Below are 27,266 nucleotides of genomic sequence, written 5' to 3'. Positions count from 1 at the left end.
AAATACGACATAATATGCCATGATAAGGTGTTGGGCATGCATGGAGAAATAGACTAGGCAAGCAAGAAGTATATATTTCGGACAAATTCATAATTTTGGCAACCTTAATAAGTTTTAACCTCTTGTAAGTGATGTTTTAGAAGGTGAATCAACCCTACCTATATATATATATATATATATATATATTGATAAAAAAAAATACTGAATATCATATTGATAAATTTTGAATTAGACATTAGTTTGTCCAACCATAAACTTCAAAGAAGTATAATTATTAATTAACCTTTTAATTAATTCTCAAAAAATGAATTTAACATTACATCTATTGTAGTAAAAATAAAATAAAAAACCAAGTTACAAAATACATCTTGACAAACTGATGTAGCATTTTTTAATGAAATAATTTTATAGAAACAATTTGCATATACTGTGTATCTAAGCCACTTTTATTATTTTTTGTTAATTATATACAAGTACCTTTCAAATGAAGTGAAGTTTATTCCACTTCTTCATTGAATATATAATTTGGGCTCTTTTCCTCAAATCACGTGTTGAAATTTTTCTCAAGGATTCAGTACAATGAGATAAAGCACACAAATATGAAAGTATGAGCTTGAGTACAGAAATAATAAGGACAAAAACAATTGGATTTGACTTTATAAGATATGTAAGTCAAATCTTATAAAGTAATTTACAAAATGGCAACACGTCATTATTCCCACCATCTCAATTACAATTATTTTGTGTACTGTTTACAAACATAAAAGAGTAAGTCTTTTCTTCTTCTTTTCCCTTCTAAGTCAATACAAATAAATAGATAGATAAACAAAAGCATATAATTTGTTATCAATTTCTTTCTTTTGAAATCAGATTGAAAGAAATATTTTTAATTGCTCTTCCTAGGAAAAGTTTACTAAAAATTACAACTTATTTAACCACATGTCAGTATATAAAAAGTAGGGAATATAATCTGATTTTAACAATACAATTACAAGAAATACATACATACATATGTATGTATGTATGTATGTATGTATGTATATATTGATTTTTAATACTTTGAAGAAATATGTTCTGTGCATACTAATGTAACAAAAACACTATGCAATGTAAAGAAAAACTAGTCAACGTTTATCTTATGCATCTATTTAATTTTAATTTGATATATAACCATATTTTACAATCACTGTTATTTTCTAAAGTATTACAATATAAATTTTTGATATGAGAACAAAATACAATATTTCTGAAAACATTTAGTCTTTTAGATTTCAAAATATCATAAAACATGTAATAATGTTTTAGTTATAAATTATTTTTTAAAAGTTTTAATGTGTTAACTTTTACAGACTTCATGTTGGTCATCACACAATTTAATACTTTTAATATCATTAATTCTTAAATATATAAAGTAAATTTGCATGCATTAAAAAAATCAAGTTACTGATGCTCAGTGTTGGTTTGAAGCTGGTGGAATTCTTTGCTTTTATTTCTTCTCCTCATGCTCATGAATTTGTGCATTGAGTGATGGGTATGCATAACCCTATACAGGAATTGGGATTCTTTTTCTTATCCTTGGGAATGGAGTGACATTCCTTGTCTGTTTATCTGACTTAGATTACTTAACAGCAGTTTTGTGGAACCAATAACCTAAAAAGAAAACCAATCAAGCTAGGGTTGTGCTTTTTGTTGTTGTTGTTGTGCCACTTTTAGTTCATATTCCAATGCAACAAAGAAACTGTAACTCAACAATGGGGAGTGCCATGCAGATTCATACCAACACTGAGCTGGTGAAAAATTCATGTACACGAGGAGAGGAAACAAAAGAAAAAAGCTGGCCCCAACAACAACAAGAACAATAATAATGATAATAATGAGCAACAATGATAACTCAATCTACAACAACAACAAAAAAGAAAGAAAGGGGGGGGGGGCAATATAAACCCCTATATCTATCCCCACCCCAGTCTTTCGTTTTTCAAATTCTTTCAAATAAAATTTCCCCCTTTCCAATGCCGTGCTTGTTCTCTCCCCTTTCCAACACTCGTATGTTTCTACCAATGGGGGTGAGAGGCCCATCCAGACCCATTGCCCCTTCACCTCTGCATGGGAGGGTTACAATTAAAGTAAATTGAATTCAATTAAAAATCTTTTCAACAATTTGAAAAAAGGAGAGGGCACAGGACCTTTCCACATTCAAAAACGCAGATGGTGTCCATAATAAGCAAAGCTCCTGCAAAGATTGCTTCAACTGGGGTGGTCATGGGGGGTGGGTTTTCAACACTCCCTCCCTTTTCCCCCTAAAGGGTTCCCATGCGTGGATGGATGCGGGATGGATGGATGGTGCCATTTCTCATTACTTTGTGGGTCATTCAGATCTCATCCAAATTCATTAATGAGTGATAGGTTGCCTTGGTTGTTGTGATATCTATCACTTGTTCCTTTTTGTTCTTCTTTTTTCTGACATAGAACTATGTTTTTGATACACTATAAATAGGGATCTGTTGTTGTTATTACAACAAAGAGCAGCAACAAACAAGTTCATTCACAAGGGAAAAAGAACTCATGGGGCCCTAACTCTTGACAAGGGGGAAATAATGGGAAAGAGAGCTTTGGGCACATAGTTAGATGATGCCCCACACACCCACCTTCTCCCTCCCCTTTCATTGCCTATTGGCACTTTTGCTTGCCCCCCTTTAAGACTCACAGTTCCCAAATTGGGAGAAAAAGTTTATTGCATTGAGGAATTTGTTTAATAGTGTTGATGATGATGGTGTAGAACAAAAAGGTTGGTTTTCACTCCAACCCATTTGTAAAACTTCAGTCTAATGTAAGACTTGTAAAAATTGTTGGAAAGTGCTCCAAAAAACAACTCCAACAAGAAAAAGGGGAGAAATGCATCAATCTATTCTATGGCCGAGATTTGTGAGTTGACCTTTGATTCTAAATCTTACTCACAGTTAATAGAAAAGAAGAATTTATGACATACTTAGACAAACTTGGAGAGAAATTACTTCAAAGAAACATTGTAAATAACAATTTAAGGGCCAACAAATGGAGTGTTCTATTAGACTATGACTTTTCGTTTTAAGTGGAATGATTTTTAGTCTAAATCTTGCACTTGCAAAGAGGCAATGTTTCTTTCACTTGTATGGCACAAAGGAATGGTTGTTAACATATAATGAGGGTGTGTTAGTCCAAGTATTGATTTTCAATGTGTCTTGCATTCTCCTTAAAAGCCAAAAAGCCAAAGACTATCACAAAATTAGGAAGTGTCATCAAACTTGTAAAATTTGGGATTGGATCACCTCTTGTGATTATATAAATTTATGTCTAATCGTTGGGAGTAGAAGCCTTTGAAAACTTTGCCATGGAAACAAGTTATTTTTCCATTTAAAATCTCTTCTAAGAGGGATCTAATAGAATACTAGAAAATTAGTTGGAAAACCATAAAGAGGAAATTAGAAATACATCCAAAACACAAACAACTCTCCTCAAGAAACAAGACAAAACTTGGATGATAAAACACTTAATTAACTCTAGGTAGTATAAGGTCATGATATGGAACTGTAGAGTACCACAACATGGCTTCTTAACACACAAAAACAACCAAAAATAAAATAACCTCACACACAAAATTTGCATGAATTCCATGAAGAAAATACAAACATAGCAATGAAATAAGAGAAAATGCGAATATTAACATACGTTTACTATAAACAAATGACGAGAATCCAGATTACAATATCGGGCCCAATCGAACGGTCGCTGGGGTCCAGATTCTCCGACGCCCCTTCCAAGGCAAGCACCTCTTCCCGCAAACTCGGATTAACCCCACCGGTAAAAGAAACCAGCTGTTTGTGGTAAATAGTGGTAAAAATAGGAGACTTTGTGGCCGCTTCGGCGGTGCTTCGTAGATGCTGCAGATATGTACCTTTTCACACCGGAGGGAGGCCACGAAAGCCAAAACTGCCAGCTCAGGAAGGGACAAACGAATCCGGAGCAGTGGCGCCATATTCGTGAATCCTGGTGTGAACGGGACAAAAAGGAAATCACGCGTGGATCGTGAACTTCCTGGGAGAGGGACGTGAGTGCGATCGAGGAACAGGTGAAGAGTCCGACGTGGCATTGGGATGACGTGGCCGTCGTGGTTGGGTGGTGAAGTCTGATTGCGACGGTTCTGCATGGAATTGTGTCATGGATTTGTAGTAAAAATAAAGAAAATGAACATTATATTCATTATATTTACTGAACATATTGTATGAACATACACAATGTGGTGTGAAAGAATGATTTGAAAATAATTTATACACACAAATATTTCATGCATTCAAATTTTTGAAAGCTCTCTCTTTGTATTATACCCCTCTTTATTTATTTCCACTACTTCCCTACACAATGTAGGATATTCGTAATGCTGTTTGTGAAGAAGAATGTTGAAAAAAAGAGCATGATATACGACCAAAAATAGATGGAAGGATAGATTATTTCCTGGCTCATGTATGAGATAATAAAATTAAGTGCAATTTTTTTCAATTGATGATTGTTGTAAAATTTCTTGCTCGTTTTTTCTTTTTTTTTCATTTATATTTATAATTTTGTTAGGTATTACAAAAAAATTGAATATTTTACAATTCGATTTTGGTGTGGTCATTTAGTACTATATTTTTGCAGATATTTTTAATCCTGTTTTGTTTATTGTGAGACTTTTTTCCTTTAGAAACCTTTTATACTTTATTTATTATATAAATATTCAAGTTAATCCTCTTGATGTTAATTTTTAGGAAGACAGTTCAATGCATGGCAATCCATAATGATCAAACCTTCTCTTAAACACTTTCTTTTTATTTACCTTCTTCTTTTTTCACATTTATCCTTTTGACTTAAAAAACAAATAAACAATCAATCAAACGTTTTTTATTCATAATATTTCAAATTAAATTTCATGAATTGAACCTAACTTTTGTGTGTCAAATAATTACATTTGTTCTGTCATATGACAAGCTTTGAATGTACCCTAAATTGAACAAAAATATTAAAATGGGTATTATAGCAAAAGTATGCTCTGTGTACACTCATAGAATGATAATAGTGATGTTTTCAAATTTGTATCTAATCAATTACATTAATTGTCCAATATACTTCAAAACTGAATGCTATGAGTTTACACACTCCATAATTCAAAGATCCAAATCACATTTTTATGCTTAATGACTGAAATGATATTAACATCAACAGTTATTCCCTCATCCCAAACATAGAGGTGTGTGCAATTTTTCTCCAAAACTTTATAACAGAAGATTGATGATGTTTATTAAAACATGAATGTAATGGGAAAATACTTGATTTCTAACAAATTGCACTATGCATGCATGATTCAAAATTTACCAAGTTATAGTTTGCAAAAAGTTGAATATGAATTCAGATGGGCTTTACATATTCCAACCCCATCCTTGAAACACATTTAGGAAATAATGCGAGAATGTTGAAATAGATCCTTGATTGGAGATCCGGATTTTTTTAAGAAATTGAACACTATTTAAACTACATACACATATGTATCACATACATTTACCAGGGATATAGAGATATCTGCCCACAACTCAGAAAGAGAGGAAGATGTGAGCTTTGCAAAAGGCAACATGTCATGAATGCTCCGACTGTCAAGGCATCAGCAATTCAAGCACATATAACAGAAAAAGCCAAAAGGAAAGTATGACAAAAGGAAAAGAAGGGGGAATGGCAAAAAGTAAAAGGATAACTAAAGTTGGCAGTTATGGGTCGGGGAGCCCAATTCTGAGTTGGACATTTCACCTCCCGTTCTCCTGTCGTTCCCCATAGTTCCCCGCGCTTCGTTCTACCGCGGTAGTCTGGAGATTCGGAAGCAGTTTCCCGCTCTCCCCAACCCTCCCTGGCCACGCAATGCCGGAATCTTTTTGGCGGGTCCATGGGCCAGGTCTCCTGGCCCATGGACCCATACTATAGAACCACACTCTATATAAAACGGCATCAATAGGGGGGAAAGTGGAAAGCGGGTTCTAGTCTCCGGTCACCAGTAGATCATCCACACTGGCCCTCTCATTTCTCGGGGTCACCCGCCTTCGCCAAAACCGAGGGCCTCTTTTCAGGTGCAGGGGAACATGCTCCACGTTCCCTATACGTTCCCGTCCCCCCGCTTCGTTCCCAAGCAGCAACACTCCGTAAGCTTTGCTGATCAAAAGTTTTTTTTTGCCAGAAAGTTAAAGTTTCATACCATCTTATTGGCATGAGTGTTTTCCGAAGTATCCCTAAATGTCCTCTTGAATCGTGGCAAATGTGAAATCAATGAAAAGCAACACCACAGCAAAAAGAAGAAGAAGAGGAAGAGAACTAGTCGAATGCCATGAGATAATATAGAATAATGGTAATAATAAATCCCAAGGGATTATTATTAACTTTATTAAGATTTTCCTAGCTATTTTAAAAATCGAGCACCAGCTCAAAATTAACAATTGCTAAGTTTGTTAATTTTTGGTAGAGGAAGTGATTCCCGTTCAATTTAGAGGGGTTAGATTACATGATCCAAACCTGTCATGAGGCAGCTAATCATACAAAGCAAAACGGAATATTAGGTATATACAGTAATATGCGGTATTGTGGGTATATTCCGCGCCTGCTGACCTGGATGCTCCAATTTGCCCAGCTGGAGGGGTCAATGCTGAGTTGGCCCCTTCTCATGTCTCGATATAGTATCAGATCTTTTTGAAATAACATAAAATCGATTATTATTCTGTTTTTATTTCTTATTTTAAACTGAAAACGCACCCATTGTTACACTGGAGTACGAACAATTATAGGAGCGAATTCTCAAATAGAATACAAAACATTTGATTAAAAAAAGTATATGAATATGATTAAATTACTATTTAACTACATTCACGTGCATTGTAGGGCTACTTGTATGTTAAATGTAGTATTTGACATTTCTGTGTACAAGACTTAGAGATGTCTATTTTTCATTACTTACCAAAAAAATATACACTATTAGTAGACACTACACACTATTGGATACCAAGAATTTATCGTCAAACAAAAGCATATTGGATACCAAGAATTCCTAGAAGACAAATATTTGAAATTGACCTTCAATTTAGAAAGAATTTGGGCAAAGTCCACATTGTTGTTGCGTCTACTTACTGCCTTTGATTTACAAGGCAATAAATAGAAAACCCTCTATTATCTAATCACATATTGTGACATTCCTAAACCCAAAAATCACTTCAAACATATGAACTAATCCATTCCTTAATCAAACTCTTTTTGTGCACATAAGTATCATCCCATTGGTTAATGAAGATTGGGGAGTTCATTGGTATGCAATTAGAGCCACCATCGGAAAAAACGTAAGGAAAGAAGACGAAGAATTAGGATTTGGTGAACCCTGAAGGAAAATGGGCTTCGTGGCTTTGTTCACCGTCGTCGAAGTGGACACCATTGCGATGAAAGCACGAAGACGAGCAATGCGTGCTTCGAGCTGCTGCAGGGAATCGAACAAAAGCATCCGCGCAGTAAACGAGCAAGTAAATAATTCCGTGAGCTGCGTCGAGTTCTCCCCATTGATGATATCCTTCGATTGGGATTCTCGGATCGTGTGAGCCTACGCGTGATTCTGTTGTGGTGAGCGTGGCTGATGCAAGGGAGGAAGGTGCTGAGTGAAATTGTTTTCCAGTAGTTTTTTTCTCCGCGCTGTGAAGACTTTTTCACAGCGAGTGAAATTTGAAATGGCTCCTCTCCAGTGAGAAGGGAGGGTGGCAAGGGGAGGGATCCGCAGTTCTCTGCGCATTTGGCTCCACCGTAAACAGGTCCACGGTTGACATGGCCGGTCGTCTTTGTTTTTTGGAGTGTATTGGAGTCGTGAAGACTTCCAACGCCAATGCTATTATTTGTGTCACCTGCTTTGGTCGCGCGGCACGTCTTTTCAGGGGGCGTTTTTCAACCAACTTGGTCGAGACGTAAAAGTTTGTCTGCTTGCGGTTCTTGGCGCGGTGTGACGAGGTCTGTAGAGGCCAGGAGGTTTATTTTCATGCTTCGTTTCAGAAGTGCGGATGTGTAGTTCCCTGGAGTTGGATTGTGTGGAGAGGTGATGTAGTGGTGAGCAGTCGAGCGAGAGGTGGATTAGTGTGAGAGAGAGAGCTAACAAGAGAGATAGAGGAGTGTAGCGTTATTGGAGGTGCAAGACTCGTCTCTGACGAAGATTGAGGTAGGCGTCGCACTGATGATAGAAATCCTGGTGAATTGTTGTTAGAGCGCAGCTGCGAGGTTTTCGAATCCTCTGAATGGTTCTTGAGACCTGAGACATTGTTGCCATCTCCTGCACGATTTGAGTGAAAAGTGTTTCTTGCATTGAGCTCATCCAGGATTAATCGTCTTGTAAAGATTATTGGCTTGAGAATCACGATCCTCATTATGCAGGGAAACTGAATCTTCCTTGGATCGTTTGTCCTGATCGTGGAAAGGTTCTTGTGCTCGAGGCGTCTCTATTTGTGCACCATTTTGGTGATGAGCAGGCGATAGAGCAGAATTGTTCCACTTCCATAAAACGATAATGAAGGACTGCTTCTCCTCTCATTGACTACACCCTAGCTCTTTGCTCTGCCGCCGCGCAGTTGACGACATTTCTTCAAATTCTTATTCGATACGGACAGTTGTGCCAGAGAGCCCTGCCCGTTTGCATGCACCGCCGTGTTGAGATAGTAAAACCACACATCCATGAATTGGAACCTGATGTGGTTCACGCGGAATATATCAGGGAAGCTCCTCAGCTTAGAAAGAGTGAACTCTTCGAGTCATTGCTGGCTTCTTCGCATTGTCCTCAAGATGCCAAGCGTGTGGAATGTCTGAAGGGGTACCTCTCATTCCGCTCTCTCTTCCCACTACCTTGCGATCATGGCGAATGCTAACTGTCGATAATCCTCGAGTCGTTCTTCTCATTGTAAGGATTAGATAGAAGTCCTCGTCTGAAGATAAAAACCTTCAAGCTATTTAAGTACCCCGCTTGCACTTAGAACATACGTAATTGGAGCTGTTCATGGGTGGTAGCAACAAGAATTCGTTCGCCTAGGCGTGATGCGCAACTTCACTGCGCAGCTATTCCTCTCACGAATAGAGCCTAGCTGAGTGCATTTCAATCGAGGAGTATTCAAAGATTTCTGTGGTAAATGAGAACTTTTGCAAGTTTTGTTCGAAGAGTTCACTATTCGCTTCCATCCACCTGTCTTTGCTAATGTATCTCTTCAGTTAGCAGCGAAGAATAAGTCACGAATCTCGTTTTGTGGCACGAGCAGTCTGTCGACTTCTTTGGATTCCTTACAACGACAAAAAGTAAAATAACCATATTGATTAGTATTCAGTACATATTTTTGCAACCTCAGTTGTCTTGTAGGTTTACTAATCTTACAAATGATGAGCTCTTTTTCTATACTTTCGGAATCCTGCACTTCTTACATTTTTGTCGCCCAGGATAGGAGATCATGTACTCAAATTTGTGAAAGTGGAGGGATGAACGATATTTTCCGCATCAACTGTGCTAGTATGCTTGAGGAATTTTGGTTAGTTCGAGTTTGCGAAGTTTGAAAATCTAAACATTGACTGGTGCTTACATCGTGAATCAGGACATTCATGGCGCTTTGAAACTAATGAGGACAATCTCAAGGACATAAGCAGGGATTGTGCCAGGTAGGTCTTGTTGCAAAATATCGCAAGTGCTGCAACTTTTTTCAGCTGAGGGAATCAGAGAGTTTCATATTTAACATCCCTCGGTATCAGGAAAAGACATTGTGTCTTGTCCTGCTTCAACAAGAACAGCAAGCCGCACGGCATTGATGATAGAATGATAACGCCTTTTGAAGAGCACTTAGCTTGTCAAATCTTGAGATCAGTAGGCTGTAGAATGACCCAATCAGGAACTTGACTATTCAGGTGTGCGGGTTAAAATATGCCGTCGGTGTAGCATGCTATGTTTTGTTCGAAATGTCTGGGTTATTGCAATAGTGTCCGTAGTTCTTGGAGGAGGTCAAATTCGAGGCACCCGAATGGTAGTGAAAGGCTGATTGAATTCGGTAATTTTGGGTTACTCTCTAAGTTGCCAAGTCAGTAATTGACTATCAACTGTACGAGCAGATGCACAAAGCTCACTTACAATAGGGGAGATTTAAACTCGATTGTAATTAGGAGTTTATTTCACAGTTCCATCGATATCTCCAAACCATCTATCATTAACATTGAGAAATATTAATGACCTCACCTTGGGTTTCGTTTTCCATTAGTTACCACCGAGTCGGTAAGATTTCATTCAGTTTCTGAGCATTACTTATTGGACGTCGCAGAACCTATGTGAAAGGATCAATGCAGAAAATCATGTGTAAAGTGCCTCTGGTTCTGCTGTCTCCAACAACGGTTACTAACGTTGCCCAGGTGATTCTTTATGTTCTCTTCTTCATTTAAGAGTTTGAATGGGAAAGAGGTGACCGTAGTAGTGTCCCTCAAGCCGACGTGTTGAATAGAAAGCGTGGGTTCTAACTTTATCAGAGGTTTGAAATACTCTTCCTAGAAGTTCTATATTGGACTGGTTGGGTTATGTTGCAACAAACAGTTTCTTTACTCTTCTTTTACGTCTCTTACGTTACTATCAGTGAAGGTCTTGCGTAACCAATCTTTTCTTTTTTGATCCTCAGGCTCATCATTATGATATTAAGGTCAAACCCAATGAAAAGCTACCAGATCTCAATGATCGACGATCTGCTTTGGAGCAAGAGGTAATGTTGAAATGTTGGACATCACCAGAGTGTAGACGATCCGAGTATGCTTCAAGCTTTCATTCTTTAGACTTGTTAGTATGTCGTGTTTGTTGATTGAAAAACTCCGACAGTAGCCTGCCCATGTTCGTTGTGAAACATATTTGTGTGCATTACTTGATGATTATATTCAACAACTGTGTCAAATTGTTCATTCAGGTGGCTAGTTTGAAGGAGAAGCTAACGCATGAAATGAAGTTGCGGGAAGCTCTGAAGGGTTGCTTGCGAAGGTCTCCGGGCTCTTTGCCTCAAATTCCTGGATACATTCCTGCCGAGGTCCGTATTAGAAATGATTTCTTTTGCTAGATCGTTTCCCACTATGTTTCTGGACTTTGTCTGCATATATCTCAAACTTCGTTTTATAGTTTCAGTCGGTCCGAAAATCTTAGTATCCTTCGGTTGTATTTTGAAGCTTAGGTCCTGTCGTTCACTTGTCTGATGCGCAGATGAGACAGCTGCTATTTGAAGTTGCTGTTTTGGAAGAAGAGGTCGTTTTCCTTGAGGAGCACGCTGTACATTTGCGCCGGGAGATACAGGAACAAATTGAACCTGGATTATGCAGGTCATTCCGACTAGACGGTGAAGAAGAAATTGTCTCCGTTTCCGAGGAACCCACTGCTTTGGAGATTGAGATCCCAGAATCTGAAGTATCTGATCCACTGTGGACAGTATACACATCTCAGCCAACGACACCAATGGTCCCCATGTCGCCATTGTCGACACCGGTTACAACTCCTGAATGGAGACCTTTCGCTTCGTCTTCTCCTCCACCTATGCATGGTGGAAGCATGACCTCACCTATGTCTTCTGCATCTCCGTTACCCCTCTCCATAGACTCTTCGCCCGTGCATGATGAACCAGAAAGGACACCTCCACAAGTATTGAACAGAAAAAGAGTGGCCAGAAAAGGTTCCTCCTCATCCGAGTCGCTTGCAGTTGGAAAGCCCTCAAGAAAGAAGCCAAACCACCAAAAGACTCAATCTCTCCCATCTGACGTCCGGAAGTCGCATACAAAATGCCTGGATACCAGCTTAGTTAAATCTTCTCCAGTGAGGAAAAATACGGGTGGTGGAGACGTCTTTGAAAGACTATCTGCACCAAAAAATGGAGGAAAAGCAAGACTATCAGCTACGCCCTCTTCTCCTGTAGCTTCCGACAAACCAACGAATGCTGCCGTCAAGAAATCCACACATGTGAAGCAAGTAAAGAGCAGGTATCTGTCTCATAGGTCACCACCAGTTACACTGCTAAATGAGAAAGTGAACTATTGTACAAATAGGGATTTGAGGAGGAAAGGTCTCCATAGTCGCTCGCCACCGCTTGCTTCCCCGATATCGGAGTCTGGGGAAATTCCCTACTATACACGTTCTTCCAGTAACAGAGAAGTGCAAATCGAATGTTCACCGTCTTCAACTATGTCTCCAGTGTTTGAAGATAAGCCCATTGCCTCTATTAAGCGCATGGTATCAAGCATGGATCCAGCTAAAGCCTCGCAACTAAGATTTCAGTATGGTAACAACTCACCATTCACCCCTATTGTGGAGCTGGGAAGTAAAGATCGGTTGGTGACGCCTTTCAAATTGTCTCCAACTGAAGACACGGAAAACTTCAAGGAATTGAGTCTGAGTGAGGAACAACAAAGGACACACGATCTTGTTAATTGCAGGTCTCTTTCTCCCATCAAACTCAATAAGCCGTCCGACCAAATATCTACGCATTCCAAAGGTACTGTTCAACACCGCCTATCTAATGTCAATAACTTCTCGGAGAATGCTAAGCGTTATGCTAAGATTAAGCTTTCATCTACACCGTCAAATCAAACGTGCAAAGTGAAGCCCATACAAGCACAGCAGCCTTTGCCTAAGGGCTATGACATCGCACAAAGTACTCCTACGGTAGAGAACATGGACTCATCAAAACTTCGATCTGGAACTGAAGATGTCTACGACTATGATAAGGTAGGTTTGATTTTTCTGCCCCTTAATCCCTGCGTAACATCTCTTTCACTTCCATAAAGTTGTTGGAATATTTCAAGCCCCTTAACTGCAGGGACAAGAAAATTCTATCCATATACGATGAAACAGTTCATTCCACCGAGATTCTGATCTAATTTTGATTTCACTTCAATTTTACTGCACTTAGTTGTTCTTTTTGTTTTTATTCTTTATGTAATTTATTTTATTTTATGTTTTATGTGTATGCATGCATGTGGGGTGATTGTGTTATGTTTTTCGTTTAGATTGAATTGCTTCATTAAACATGTACAACATTGTTGATGTAGCTTCCGGTTCAGGACATTCTTTTCTTATCCATTGGACGTCTGTTGACATGCCAGGATGACAAGGTGGATATATCTTGTGCGCCAATATCAGACGCCTCCTGGCTACCAGAAGACTTGACGAAATTATTCGGAACGGTATGCAGCAGAATCCGTAGGCATTCCTCGCTTCCGAGCACAAAGATGGTTGCGAAGCCTCCTGTTGCTGCACTTGGAAGTTCTCAAAGGATTGATTCTTTCAGAAGTTGTGGAAGCTTTGACATTAGAAGTGTAGAAGGGTTACAAATACTGCAAGAATACTGTTCGGATGACATGAACTTGGTTGACTGTAATGACGTACGCAAGCATCGAGCAACTAACGTAGGACCTCATCGACATCATTACAAAGCACTGAGGCTTTCACTTATTTAAAACTGGGGTAAGTTTCTTTTGGCTTTCCTGTTCACTTCGTCTCAAAGCTGTTGGTATTCCTGGAGGAATACAAGGGTCGACGTTTAAATGGTGAACTGATATTGGGAGCTTATGCAGTGCTTGGTCACAGACTTGCCGCTTCTTTTGAGTTCTATGCTTCGAGGTGTTTTGTAACTTGTCAAGATTCTGTTCCTAGAGAGCTGCATGTCCGTATAATAGCAAGGATCAGTAAGTTCTTATGGATAAGTAATCCGCTTGCAGGGGTTAAGCGATTACATTCGAAAAGTGGAAGTGGGATCTTTTAACCTTCACGGAGCGTGTGATTCTACGTCGTACATATCAGCATCTTTAATCCACTATCGCGAAATTGCTGTGGTACCGCATGAAGACAAAAAGAACATCGATCTGTTCCTCTAATGCTCTGTGCGGAAGGGGTTTACAAGAACAAAATGTATTGTGTTCTGCATCTTGATGTGGAATGCAGAAGATCACTCCTTGTGTATAAAACGACATCAGATGGTGAACAGTGGCGGCTGAGCATGATGATTCTTGCATAAATGCTCGAAACAAGTATTATATAATATTCATAAAGGACAATTCGAGTTCGACAAGAATTTTCAGAGAATGCAACGACATCAGGTGTATGTGAGGAATGAAGGTGCTCGATCACTCTGCGCAAGAAGTCTACTTCCACCAGCTCTGCACCGTAAGCCCCTGTCGATTTCTCCATATATATATATATATATATATATATAGAGATAAATGGATAGGTAGATAGGTAGTGTTTTCTGCTCTATTAATGTGGAAGTTTGTACCCGCGAAAGTGATTCTCTGCTGCAATATCGTTGTATCTGACAACTTGTGTTTTGTCAACAGTATTCTGGTGAACGAGGTTCCTGTAAGCGCCATAAGCTATGGCACAGCACAGTTGAGAATTGTGCTGGAAAGGAGGGTCTGCCGATACTGCAAAATCCAAAGGGTGCCCACAATTTTCCTTACGAAACTGTCACTTTATGTTAAAATAGAGTCCTAGCTCCCTGCATACCAAAACTCTTAGACTGTGACATTCATATGAAAAATGGCTGTCGGTAGTTTTCAAGCGGAACTGTGAAGTATCCAAGCATTTGTCACTTCGGATGAATTGTTACAGCGGAAGTCAAATTCCTGTAACTTAGCGTAGTAAGCCGTCAGAATGGCAGTCAGCTGAATGCCTGGTTGAAGCATCGCCACATTCAGAAACGGGTTACAGCATCTTGCACAGATCAGATTCAAGACCCATAAAGTTGAAAACAGTAACCCAGGTTTCGACTGCATCCTGGCGGCAGCCTTAGTGGCTCACCAACCAAAATGCAGTATGCATTTCCACAAAGTTGTTCGAAGGTCTCAAGGATGAATATAGGTATAGGTATTACTTGCATTCTACGGATCCCTAGTATCATCATCAAAATGTATTCATAAAAATTATATTGTGCCATTTGTACAGATTGAACACAGCATTTGTACATAACAGCTACATGTTAATATGGCTTATGCTCATACTGAATAAGAATTGCTATCGTAGTCGTTTGCTATTATGAATTTGTTTTGCATTCAACTATTGTGTTGTATACTTACAACTATCTGAATTGCTTCAGAATTAGGCTGACATTGTATTTTGCATGTATTTCATCCTCATGCGATTGGCATCATTTTTTGCTTCTGTATTTCATCACTGTTCTTCAGTAATTTGAAGTGAAATTTTATTCATTTATTCGAGCTAATGTATTTGCTTTAATACTCTGTAAGTATATGATCAATGTTTTATAAATGTCAATCATTTGTATGTCACATAAAGTTTTGTGATACTTTTTTTTGTTTTGAACAAATAGTGTATATATATATATATATATATATATATATGTATATCTGTGCACTTCAATAAACATATAAATGAATGACATTTAAAAATATATAACCTTGAAGAAAATATTATTTGGTGATTAAAACTGAAAAAATAAATATACAAGATTTAAATCATATTTACAATCAATTATAAAAGTATCAATACAAATCAAATTTAAAGATAGCTATTACATTCTACTATTAGTAACAATGTTAATTTAAACATACATAAATCAATTTAAAACATGATAATTACTAGAATACTTTGCAAAATTTAAAATATTTTCTCAGTATTATTTTAGTATTAAGAAAATGTTCTAAAATACTTAAAGTTATAGGTTTTACCAGTGTAAAAACAGATTCCATAGCACAATCAATAATTTTCTATTTTTTGATGTCATGATTTTTTACTTTTCAAAGATTTGGTTGAATCATGAAAAATATTATCATTATTTTTTACAAAAAATTAGAAGTTTAATCAATAAATCTTTATAAAAAGCATCTTCTAAAATCTTGGTTGTTAAACTTTATTCAAAAAGCTATAATAAGTAGTTTGTGCACAAAAAATATTACATATTTAGACATATATTTTGATCTTATAAATAAAAAATATAAAGAAAAAACTTACAATATCTTTATTTTTGTTATTTCTTTTGTTTAATCTTATATATGCACAATATTTTCTATCTTAGCAAATTATCATATTTTGATTTCATAAAATCAAGTTTTTAAGTTTTGATATATTTTTAAAAATTAATTATACATATCATTTAATGATAATTGTATCAAACTACAAAATTATGTCTTATTTATATTTAATAGTTTGTAACATAATGCTTAAAAGTTTGTTACAGCAACAAGTTCAAAATAATATCATAAAGTCATTAATACCCACCAAGTTGTAAAATGCTCCATTGAGATAAGTCTCTCCAAATCACTCAAAATTTGGTAAATTACATAACATTTAATATTCCTGCACTACAAATTCCATGGAATTTACCCACAGAAGTATGCTACACACGAAGAAAAAAATATGAAAACTTAAAACAAATGTTCTAACTGTAGTGATTCTGTATGGTAAGACGGTATTCTCATTCGAGTTCATTTTTTATTTAACTTCTATCCCAACAATACTTCCCTCACTTCTTCTCAAGTAACATTGTATTGTTCCTATCAATTTATGCACAATCTCGTCCTCTTTCTCCAAACTACTCCATATTCATCTTATTAAAAAAGACCATAATAAGATAAATAGGAGTTTGTTTAACCATGACACATCGACATTCCTTAAGACGCCGCATCTTCGTATCGACACTTAAGTACCAACACACGAATACCGACAAGCGACCACCGACAGTCGGTGAGTACCGACAGCTACACTATCTCATTTTGGTGGAGCTGAGACCAGGCTGTGGAAGCGGAGACGAAGGGTGCGAGGAACAATGGATTAAAGATGGATCAATACACAGTGCATGGGATAACGTGGGATCAAGTTTGGTTATTTGCATTTTCGCCGCGTCTTACTGCCTCTGAACCTAGCAGGGCTCGCAGATCGGACAAGTTTCGCCGCTTTGCATGCCTTCTTGTTTTTGTACTGACACCAGATTTGGTATGAGAGGCCTGCGAACACCAAGACCACGCCGCCCCATTGCTGAGCGGACAGCGGACTCCCGTTCCAAATCGAGGACATGAGAATGGTCACAACCTTCCGTGTACTGGTGATGGTGGCATTGGTCAAAGCGCCGTATCGGCTAATGGTGAGGAAAATGAAATACTGGCCGATGGCTCCGCAGAAGCAAAACATCAAGACGTCTAGAGCTGCATCGGGGTGGTGCATGTAGAATCGCACTGCGTCGTACCCACCGCCACCTGGAACCAAAAACATGAACAGTGCCGTGTATGCTGCGCTCCACAGGTTCGTCCCCATCATTAAGTGCCATGCGTCCACCTTGCGGTACCTGTGGCAATTACGGTCTACACTCTGTGAGCCGGCAGTGGACGTGCTTTCAGGTTCCCCTACTTGCAGTTCGTGACCAGTGTGACCAGTCTTCGAAGGACGGAGTCACAAGGATCGGGTGGACTAGGAAGAGCGTGAGAACCTGGTTGTTAGGGCATCTTGTGAGGCGTTGGTGTAGCCGTCCAACCCAAGATCTAGCAAACACAGAGCGTACCCGAATAGTGCTTTCGGACCAGCGAATATTCCTCGCTTACTTGAGCTCTGCACAAATTTGTACATGAAAGTTTTTTTTAGTATGCATGCGTGTGGGAGATGAACGCATGAATCGAGCTTGAAGGACGATTTGGATGTGATACCTGAAGGGCGAATAGCGTCATGCCAGCGGCCACGGTGAAAGTGCAGAGATACTCTTGACGCGAGTAAGGGACCCCGTACACGACTGCTCCTATCAGCATTACTGTCACAAATTCACACCAGTTCACGCATCCGAGTAAGTTCTCCTGTATCCAGCCAACTGGATACTTACGAATCAGTGAGGGAACGAATTTCTCGACCAAGAGCGTAAGAGTTGGTACCTGGAATCATTTTCGAGGACTTTGACAGCACCTGTGGATTTGTACAATCAAACAGATTTCGTTAGGGTTTGATAGTATCTAGAATCTTTTATTGAATCTCTTTGCATACTTGGAATGTTGCAAATACTGTGCTCACCAACTTGAGTCTCACATATTCGCCAACTACACATACCTGAGCAGGGTGGCCGATGTATTTCAACGCAAGCATGCCACATGCAGGGCCAATTGTATTGGAAATGCTGCATGCCCAGTACACTGAAATAGGAGCTTTTGGCCCTGCCTCCCCCGGCCATATCTTTAGCACTGCAGTCCCCACATAGCCCTCCAATATGAGGAATTCGTTCTAGGGAACTGAACCAGTGCACCGATTATAGATGAGTAGGACCAACTAAGTACTCACCGAGGAAAGACCAGATGAAGCATGCGAAGCACTGCGCCAAGTTGAGAAAGGTGAGATTATCAAATCGCTGCTTTTCGATTCCAGTCGTAGTTGATCTGCATACAAGGCACCGTGTGAGGTCAGTCGGAAATTATCATACAGATCATTTGTGTTTCTTTTGTATAACATTGATTTCACGAATATTTGTTATGACTCACAGTTTTTCCTGTATCCTCCCTTGGAAGTTGTACGCGATGTAAATTGCCGAGATACAGAAACAAAATTTGGCCACTTTGCGGGCATCAGAAGCCCCATGGTTGGAGTCAGCACTACGACTCTTTGCTTTGTTCCTACCCCTCCCCCTCGACGGTCCACGCCCTCGAGTTTGCATCCAAATTTAAACTCTGTCACCTTTCTTTGGTCTTTGTTTTTCGCCAAGTCGCCTAGCAGGCGGCGCAGTATTCGTGAATCGAGAAACGGATACAAGATTTATTAAATTCTCTAAAATAGGAAATATCACTTGTGACTTGGACTGTTTGAGCTCCTTCAAGTCTATGAATTGCTCAAAGGGAATAGTCGTGATGGATGTCAGCTTTTGCAGTCGCATAAGTTCTATGTTTGATGCTTAATCTGCATGCGAAAGTGTGAACATACTTCTCACAACTACAAGGTGCGCGTAAAACCCTAACAAGTCTTTTCATTTTCGGAGTGAATATTAAATTTAGTCAAGGTGTAGCATGGAGTCGAAGGAAACATATTGAAGCTTCAGCCAGTCCCTCTGAAGAAGGTGAACAGACATGAAGAGTTAACAAGTCTGTCCTTTGAACCTTTATGTACCGCTTGCAATCCCAGGAAAGATGTGGCAGGTGAAGAGGTGCATGTAACCATTCGGACATCACAAGAATTCTATGCTCCCAAGTCTGGAGAGTTTTCGGTAATGAAACAGGATTCGCATGAGGCAGGAATGATGCTATTCACCGGAGTCCTCATGTTTTCTCGAAAATCATGAAATATCACCGAATTCATTAGTTAACCGTCAATGCGACCAAGTTCCCGATTTCAGCAATAAAAGAAGAATAATTAACTCCACCTGAGAATGGATCGCTCTACCTGCAGTTTCCCGGCCAAAGCGGTGTGTGTTCACAATCTCTCGAACCTGCTCTCATTAGGTCGTTCCTAGAGAAACCACGAGTCGTCAGTGTGAGAACTAACTTGATATTATGCCGCTGTAAAGTATGTCAAACCTGTGATCAAAGTACCCAAGAGATCTAATTTTGTGAGGTGCAAATTACCAGGCTTCGCTACAACAACGGCGTAGATATTTGATTGCCAGTTCTATTTGGAAGGCAGATGACTGAACGGTACTTTCTCAACGATTTTGGCCACCGGCTATGTCTGTTCTTGAGCAATCTACATAGATTGAGTTGTTTGAGCTTTCACCAATCGGAGAAGTTCGATTGGGTATGGTCGAGGATTCTTCAAAGCGAATGCAGAGTGCATGAAGGAAACTGCATTTGTTCGATTGATACATAATTGAAATTTGTATTGTCTGAGACCAGCGTCTCAAGAATACTATCTTAGGCTCGTCAATTTACATCCAACTATTGATTCAAACCTACAAGTTAACATCACATTGGCAGCGGCCAACTCAAGATCCGTGATCGGAGACCGAAGCATTCCACTAGATTGCACTCTTCATCAGAAAATCTCACGCTCTCGTTGCAACAAACAATACACGGCACCGCATTTACAGGAGGTTCACAGGCAAAGTTTCATCCACACCGTGTGTGCACTCTAAACTAGTTTTTTTGGTTGAAAACATATTATGTACAAGTAGAGACGCCAACGCAATCAGTGCAGCTTTGAAAATATGGCTAAACAACAGCTAGGGCATCTACTAAAGAATTTGTAAGAATGATAACGGAAGAAAATCGAACCAACACGGCTGCTGTCCTGGATTTTTTCACCAAGAGAGACACGTTGATACTACGTGACTAAAAATTGTCGAAGTTTTATTATCTAGTATCGTCCTGATTCGGTGTAAGAACCCGTTTGTTTATCCGCCATGTATGAAGAGCTGTAAGGAGCCTGTTGTTTATCCGAATTGTTCTCCCCCGACAGTTCTTCTAAAGAGCGTCCTTTTGTTTCAGGGACGAAGAAGGTCATGAAAAGTCCAGCAGCGTTGATTACTGACAGCAACAGAAACGAGTTCTTCAAACCGATACCCGTCGGGTAGCCTTTGTCTTGTTTCCCCTCAGTTTGATTCTGAGCAGCATACAAGAAGCCGAACGCACCTACAATAGCGCCAGCCTTCCCTGCTGCAGCTGAAATACCGTGGCAAGTTGACCTTAGCCTTGCAGGGAAGAGCTCAGCTGGGATGATGAACGTTGTCACATTGGGCCCGAAGTTGGCGAAAAAGAACGTGAGTGCGTACAAAGAGAGGAACGCCGTGTGATTTCCTCCGCAGAACAGGGATGGATCATTCTTGCAAGGAGATCCTCGAAGACTGTAGTACTGGAAAGTTAAGACGAACATGAAAAGCGTCATGAAGAAGAAGCCGATCATTTGGATGACCCAGCGGCCGATGACGTCAACCAATGCTACCGTCACCCAGTAGCCTGGTACAGTGGACACCAAGGCGATCAAAGCTTGTGCACGAGATACTCTGAAGACCTCCTCCAAAGCGCTCATTGTCTTCGCAGCAGGAAGCCAACCGATGGAGGAGAAGATATCCTTCTGGAAGAGATTCTGAGAGTAGAAGGCTATATCCAGCAGAAACCATGTGCTTGAGCATCCGAGAAGCTCAAGACCGTGTCGTTTCAAGAACTGTTTCGAAAAAAGTCCATACTCCGGCCCTGCAACTATTCGACAGTCAGATGTTAGCGGGATTGCAGATGTAAAGGTCGACGTAGCATAACAGGAAAGACAAGGTGATCATTAATGCAGTATTTTCGTATTCAAAGAAGAATTAGGAATGGTTATTGATAACTGCGAAGGAGTGCAGTGTTACAGGTAGTTACCACCTCCGGATACTGCAGTGGTGACATCAATGACGCCGGTGAAGTCCACTTGCAGAACTCGGCCCATGTCAAGAGCAGCCTGCTTGTTGTCCTTCGCCACAAGTGCAGTGTAACGGGCTGTCTCGGGCATCTTCATTCGGTAGTAAAAAGTCAGAGCTGCAGGTATAGCTCCTAGTGCGAGGACGATTCTCCACACGAAATCTGCTTGGCGTGGCGTTGAATCAACTGGGTTGACCATGAAGGATGGGCTGTCTATAGCGCTCCGGAACATGGACGAGATGATGATGGAAATGGTTGCACCACCCAGAATACCCATGCCTTGCATCGCAAAAACGGCTGCAATGAATGTACCCCGAGTCTTCTGATTCGCATACTCCGACATGATCGTAGCAGATAGAGGGTAGTCGCCTCCGATCCCTACTCCCAGCCAGAAGCGGAAGAAGCAGAGTGTGCTCATCACAGCTTTTGCAGAGCTCCCAAATGACATGGCAGAAGCAAGGGAGGTGAGGATCATAAGAAGAAGTGTCCACCCATACACCCTCTTGCGTCCGAGCCTATCACCGAGCCATCCAAATAAGAGCTGCCCTACAAAAGTACCGCAAAGCGCCACACCGTTCACAGCAGCAGATACATTGGCAGGAAGCACCCCGGGCGTCTTTGACAGGGGATCATAGTAGTACAGGCGTCCAAGAAGCCTAGTGACAGTCGAAATGCAAAATAGATCGTAAGCGTCGGTGAAAAATCCCATTCCTGCAATGATAATTGTTGTGAAATGGTACCATTGTGTCTTGGCTTTGTCAAGAGAATTGAGAATCTCCCCAGCTCCTGTCATTGTGTCGGCGTCTTGTGTCAAGTGTTTCTTCTCCGCTTCCTTACTAACTCAAATGAGAGTCAGCTCCTGTTCATACAACAGCCTGTACAACATCATTGTTACTTTCAACGAACATATCCAGGAAGACATCTGCATCGTAGTATCAGTGAGGGACGGATTTATTCTAGAAACTATTATTGGAGCTGTACAATGTGTGGTCTCCGTTTGGCTCGAAAAGGTACGAAAATGGTCTGTAGGGAGTGCTGATGAATGACGATGATAACTAACCAAATCAGTTGCAAACAAGACCATATGAGGAGTACCCCACACGTACGACTAGTGAACATACGTAAAATCGCAACATGTCGAGCAGTAGTCTCCAATTTACAAAGTTGAAGGACAATGCCACACAAGGCGCAGTTCCTCGCACTCGCAGACAGATCCAACTTTGACAGGGAGTGAAATCCATCATGTTTTCCATATTCGCGTACGTAAATTAAGCGACCTGTTGTCTTTCATAATCACTGCAATACCTCGACCAATGAAGAAGCAAGCAAATCGCTTACTCCAGTGGGAGCAGTGCACACAACCATCAAACTGGAGACCTAGACATGAAGAGACTTTGGCACAATGGACTTACGTTTAAGAAGACTTCAGAGTCAGAAATCTACTGCAGCAGAAATGAAACACTACACGCCAGGAAATACCATCTTGTCTTCACAAGTGGGTCTCCTGTCAACTACATAGTACAGACATGGAGCAAAGATGACAGCGTCCGTTTTGAGAAGTCAAAGCACCACATTCACTCACCTGTATGAACTGGGACGCAGGAATGTTCTGTGACAGCACAGGCCAACGGAGACCCGATTGATTGTCCGTCAGGGACTGTAGAGTCATCACAGGGGTCGAAGCGTTGCTTATGTAGGCAGAGAGCAGTGAGAATCTTGCTCACCTCCACTTTTCCAATTCTGCCAATCACTGTAAGGTACATCCAAACGAAGGCGCCGCCAACTATTGAGAGTCAACTTGCCTCTCCCGCGCACCTGGACAAAGATAGCACTACGAAAACTCGGAGCAACGCACTACGAACGGATATCCAATACGAATGTGCCACAAGATCCATCACTGAACTCTGTCGAAAGAAGACCCTAGTCAAAACGTAGATGGCCCAGGCTCCTGGCATGCACCCGATCCCCTCTAAAGAACGCACAGCGCAACGGCGCGCAGAGCCTATTTGGAACCTCGTCGTCTCAATCGACTTGACAGAAAGCTGGTAGTTCTGTGGGTTCTACGAATTAGATCTCTCCCCACAGTTGTCAATCCCCGACTCCAGGACCATGGCTTCCCCAAATCACTTTTCACAACCTGAAGGGGTCACAACAGAAATCTTCCCAGATACCCTTCGTCGAGTTCCTGGATCCGCCGAGTGATGCCACGGTCCATTCCCCCATGGTCCCCAGCTCAGCTCTCCGGCATTTAGTTTCCTACGAACAGACCACCTGACTTCCTCGCAAAAAGCTAGAAAAAGGAACTGTATAGAATGCGAGATTCTCTGTGAAAACTTTCCTTCACAATACAGCATCTTTTCATTGTGAAGCAGTGAGGTCAAAGCCTAGACATTCAAATCCGAACCGGCAGTTTTAATATATTCTCGCTAGAAGAACATGTTACGCCGCTTCTTCCTTGCACCACCAGCGTGATCCACTGTAGAAACTCGCGGCCGTGCCGCGCCGGAGATGGTGATCCGCGATCACCTTTGTTATAGATGAATGAATGCCGGTTTTTTGTATGAATTAATCTCTGCTGATATATCCTTTGAGAATAATCTGTCCCCGGTTCCGTGCACATGTGCTTTGTTCAAGACACACCGCAGAATCACTCGGAGACTGAGGGAATGAATTAAAATAAGGATTGGATCCCACTTTGGAACAGGATAACTGAGATTCCATGCGGATTTCGCCATCTCAAGGGATTATTTGCATTTCTGCCATTCACTTGTGGGGGTGCTTCTCACGGTTGCAGATAACATGGCTGTAAGAATTATTTTCTAATCGATATTTTTTATAAGTTATTTTTTTGCTTGCTTGAGTTGAGTCTCTCTCTCTCCTCTCATTTTCTTCTATTCTGAATTATGTATTGATTTCCTCTTTTGGATGATGATTGTCAAGTGGGAGGGTGGCCTTTGATTTGAGTGGGTATATCCATGTAATCCTGGGCTCGATTTAGGGAATATACATATGACTGCATGAGCTTGTAAACGTGGTGACCACTTATACTGTTATTTTTTTTCCATTTTTTGAGGGAAAAGCCAAAAATATCGGAATATATTCTGCCACACTGACGACATTTTTTACATTTTTTTCACTTTTAAATATTTTGTTTCATCCGGCGTGGCATGAGACAAATTGGATCCTGGAGTGTAAATGAGTCTCGTGGGTGTCATTTTAGTGGTGATGTTTCATTGGAGCTCTGTTATATGAGTTCTTGGCTTCTTCCTGTATATATATATATATATATATATATATACACAAACATGGAGTTGGGAGGTAAAGAAACAAATACTAAGACTGTTGTAACGTATCATGTTAATATTACAACTGTATTGGTTTGCTGTACACATACATACATGAAACTTCATGAAAAAGTGTGTAATTTTCAATCCATAGCCACACTACATAAAACATTACAAGAGGGAAAGAGTGTAAAATGATGCATTTTGTTATTTTAAAATATCAATAAAATTACTACATGATTTTGAAATTTTAGATATTTAAATTTGTTATGGATCAAAGGAGGATTGCTTGTTATTTTGTACAAAGGAATAACTTACATGCCATTTTATAGAAGTATTTCCATTGTTTATATTTTTACAAGAGTAGATATATAATAAACAATAGAAATATTTTAAATATTCTCATTTGATAATTTTTTAAAATTAAATTAATAAATAAGAAACCAAAATTGTTGATGATATGAATGAGATTTGTTATTTTATGAAATGCTAGGAGATAAATGTTTAGATTTGTATCATGGAAACTATAAAATATATTTTAATCAAAATTCTAAGTTTTTAAAATCGTCAAATTAACTAAATATCACCAATTGTTTTTAAATTTTATATATTCAATAATACAAAATATAATTATTGAACAAGCATCAATCCAAGAATATATATCTTAATTTAGCACACATAGAATGTTGAATAGGCAAACATACATAATTATATTTTGTATATTCAAAAACTCTACCTTGTGCTTTGATAATCCCAAATAATTTGGACAATATAATATTTGTTATTTTATGATATGCTAGGTAGTTTATGATTATATATCTACTTATATAAAATATTTCTATTGTTTATTATATATCTACTTTGAGCCATTAATATTATTTGACATTTAGAAAAGAAGACTATTTAGTTATTTAATGATAAATATATAATTTTATAAATATAAAAATATTATATTATTAACTATTACTATTAGCTATAATAGCTATTTTTGTTGATTTTACAATACATAAATGTATCTTTTTTAGGTAAGCATTCCAAATATGTTACATCTCTTTATTTATCTGAGAAAAATAATATAATCTATTTAGATATTTGTCTTAATTATAATGCATTGAAGGTTTTGACAATTTAAATGGATTTTTAAGCAATTTTGTAAATGAGAATTTTTAAAATAAATGTTAAGTGTGTTGATTTTTGCATCTTAGAGAGAAGAAATAAAAAATAAAATGTGAGAAAGATTTTCTATTTTTCATTTTATATTTATTTGATTTATTTATTTTATAAAATCTTGCTATATCTGTTAGTAGTTGATCTTTGTATTAGATAGATAATGTTCATAAAAAGAATAAAAACAAAAAAACCTTTCTTGATGCATTTTTAAGATTCTTAAGTGGTTCTTATGTATATTTATTAATATCATAATAGCTCCAATATATAAGATATTCATAATTTATTTTAATATGATTTTAAATCTTATACTAGTTTTGTTTGGAAGTATCAATTAGTATATAATTTGTTAAAGAATGATAATAATTTCTTCTTTTTTCAAATATCAATTATTTTATAATTAAAAATAAGAAAAATTTAAGAAAAACGTAATGTATCTTTATTAATTTGGTAATTATATCAATATGCAATTATATTGATTCATTTTCAAATAGTAAAATGATTTAGGTTTTTGATGATTTAACTTGTTATAAGATTAATTGGTTTTAATGCTGCAACAAAATGACCATATTTTTTCAGCAACTTTAAATAGAGGTCATTATATATATATACTTAGTTTTTTTTTTTTTTTTTTTTTTTTTATTTTTTGCATCTTAATCATTATATGAAGCTTTGGTTTTTATTTGCTAAATTTTTTGTTATAAAATTACTGAAATTCTAAAGACCATAAAATCAATATTAAAAATCAATAATAAAAATGGTGTTTATGACGTAAAAATAATAGTATGTTGTTATATAAAAATTCCAAATGTAGCAAGAAAGTTTTTTAATACTGTGTATTGATTTAAAAAAGAAAAAACAGTTTTAATTATCCTATTTGGGCAATAAAATCTTGTACTTAAAAAAAAAGAAAAGAAAAGAAAACCAGCTTGTAGTTGAAAATAAACCTATACTTTAAAGCAATTTCTCATTAGAAATTAAAGAAGTATTTCTCATTAGAACTTAAATTATAGAAAGTTATAATATTTTTAAAAATAAAAATTCAACAATTTTTTTTGATGATTAATTTTATAAAAATCTATTTGTCCTGTTCTTTTATTTTGTTTAATCATAATGACATATACTTCAAGAATGATATAAATTTCTAGCAACATGACATTTAAGATATAACAAACCGTAATAAATATATACTTAAATCAGTATTTAGTATATTTATCTATTCACGTTTTTAAAATTTTCTGATGAGAAATTCTTTTAAAGTAATAAATAACTTACTTCTTTATTTTTTAATTTTTTTTATGAGAGTTCAGTATTATATTGTCCAAAATTTAAGTAAGAGAAATCCTTAAGGAAAAATTATAAATACGTGTTGCATCTTAACATTTTATTAATCAACAAATTCGAAAATAAAAATCATCAAACTAATTTTTTGATATAAACTTG

At 38.3% G+C, this 27,266-nt stretch overlaps 3 protein-coding genes and 1 long non-coding RNA gene across 10 annotated transcripts; 2 read left to right on the top strand and 2 right to left on the bottom strand.

Moving 5' to 3' along the window:
- The first annotated feature begins 7,752 nt into the window (after positions 1 to 7,752).
- On the top strand, positions 7,753 to 15,099 carry LOC112278908 (uncharacterized). Of its 3 annotated transcripts, none has more exons than XM_073530359.2 (9): positions 7,753 to 9,193; positions 9,651 to 9,714; positions 10,365 to 10,452; positions 10,713 to 10,793; positions 10,992 to 11,108; positions 11,279 to 12,790; positions 13,168 to 13,528; positions 13,783 to 14,227; positions 14,398 to 15,099. In XM_073530359.2, the coding sequence occupies exons 3-7, from the start codon at positions 10,384 to 10,386 to the stop codon at positions 13,519 to 13,521; spliced, it is 2,133 nt and encodes a 710-aa protein (XP_073386460.1). In that variant the 5' UTR covers positions 7,753 to 9,193; positions 9,651 to 9,714; positions 10,365 to 10,383; the 3' UTR covers positions 13,522 to 13,528; positions 13,783 to 14,227; positions 14,398 to 15,099. The 3 variants fall into 3 exon arrangements, with proteins under 3 accessions (XP_073386460.1, XP_024368576.1, XP_073386455.1); XM_024512808.3 differs by having other exon boundaries at positions 7,754 to 8,239; XM_073530354.2 differs by having other exon boundaries at positions 7,754 to 8,884.
- On the bottom strand, positions 14,955 to 19,146 carry LOC112278910 (UDP-galactose/UDP-glucose transporter 3). 5 transcript variants are annotated; one of them, XM_073530376.2, is made up of 10 exons: positions 18,532 to 19,146; positions 18,335 to 18,429; positions 18,107 to 18,237; positions 17,935 to 17,965; positions 17,716 to 17,816; positions 17,502 to 17,620; positions 16,868 to 17,360; positions 16,298 to 16,375; positions 15,748 to 15,941; positions 14,955 to 15,299 (listed from the first exon to the last, which is right to left on the bottom strand). In XM_073530376.2, the coding sequence occupies exons 1-7, from the start codon at positions 18,702 to 18,704 to the stop codon at positions 16,901 to 16,903; spliced, it is 1,110 nt and encodes a 369-aa protein (XP_073386477.1). In that variant the 5' UTR covers positions 18,705 to 19,146; the 3' UTR covers positions 14,955 to 15,299; positions 15,748 to 15,941; positions 16,298 to 16,375; positions 16,868 to 16,900. The 5 variants fall into 5 exon arrangements, with proteins under 5 accessions (XP_073386477.1, XP_073386476.1, XP_073386475.1 ...); XM_073530375.2 differs by having other exon boundaries at positions 16,298 to 16,380; positions 18,532 to 19,145; XM_073530374.2 differs by having other exon boundaries at positions 15,748 to 16,375.
- A 71-nt stretch (positions 19,147 to 19,217) lies between these two features.
- On the top strand, positions 19,218 to 22,111 carry LOC141044790 (uncharacterized). Its single transcript, XR_012216495.2, has 3 exons — positions 19,218 to 19,445; positions 19,609 to 19,674; positions 20,464 to 22,111. It is a non-coding gene; the product is annotated as an uncharacterized LOC141044790 (long non-coding RNA).
- LOC112278909 (putative inorganic phosphate transporter 1-3) lies at positions 20,102 to 22,186 on the bottom strand. Its single transcript, XM_073530379.2, has 2 exons — positions 21,337 to 22,186; positions 20,102 to 21,174 (listed from the first exon to the last, which is right to left on the bottom strand). Exons 1-2 carry the CDS (start codon positions 22,163 to 22,165, stop codon positions 20,333 to 20,335), a joined length of 1,671 nt encoding a protein of 556 aa, XP_073386480.1. The 5' UTR covers positions 22,166 to 22,186; the 3' UTR covers positions 20,102 to 20,332.
- Positions 22,187 to 27,266: the final 5,080 nt, after the last annotated feature.

This window comes from Physcomitrium patens, chromosome 2, assembly GCF_059467195.1.
Source record: "Physcomitrium patens ecotype Gransden chromosome 2, ASM5946719v1, whole genome shotgun sequence".
Lineage (NCBI taxonomy): Eukaryota > Viridiplantae > Streptophyta > Bryopsida > Funariales > Funariaceae > Physcomitrium > Physcomitrium patens.
The sequence above is the reverse complement of the archived record's forward strand: the minus strand, read 5'-3'. Positions and strand labels throughout refer to the sequence as shown.

Coding starts and splice junctions, on each gene's coding strand:
- LOC112278908 (XM_073530359.2), top strand. CDS start 10,384: ATGCAGAAAATCATGTGTAAAGTGCCTCTGGTTCTGCTGTCTCCAACA. Junction 10,453..10,712: donor CGGTTACTAACGTTGCCCAG/GTGATTCTTTAT, acceptor TTTGATCCTCAG/GCTCATCATTATGATATTAA. Junction 10,794..10,991: donor GATCTGCTTTGGAGCAAGAG/GTAATGTTGAAA, acceptor TTGTTCATTCAG/GTGGCTAGTTTGAAGGAGAA.
- LOC112278910 (XM_073530374.2), bottom strand. CDS start 18,704: ATGCAAACTCGAGGGCGTGGACCGTCGAGGGGGAGGGGTAGGAACAAA. Junction 17,966..18,106: donor ACATCGGCCACCCTGCTCAG/GTATGTGTAGTT, acceptor ACAAATCCACAG/GTGCTGTCAAAGTCCTCGAA. Junction 17,621..17,715: donor TGACGCTATTCGCCCTTCAG/GTATCACATCCA, acceptor AAATTTGTGCAG/AGCTCAAGTAAGCGAGGAAT.
- LOC112278909 (XM_073530379.2), bottom strand. CDS start 22,165: ATGACAGGAGCTGGGGAGATTCTCAATTCTCTTGACAAAGCCAAGACA. Junction 21,175..21,336: donor CACCACTGCAGTATCCGGAG/GTGGTAACTACC, acceptor ACTGTCGAATAG/TTGCAGGGCCGGAGTATGGA.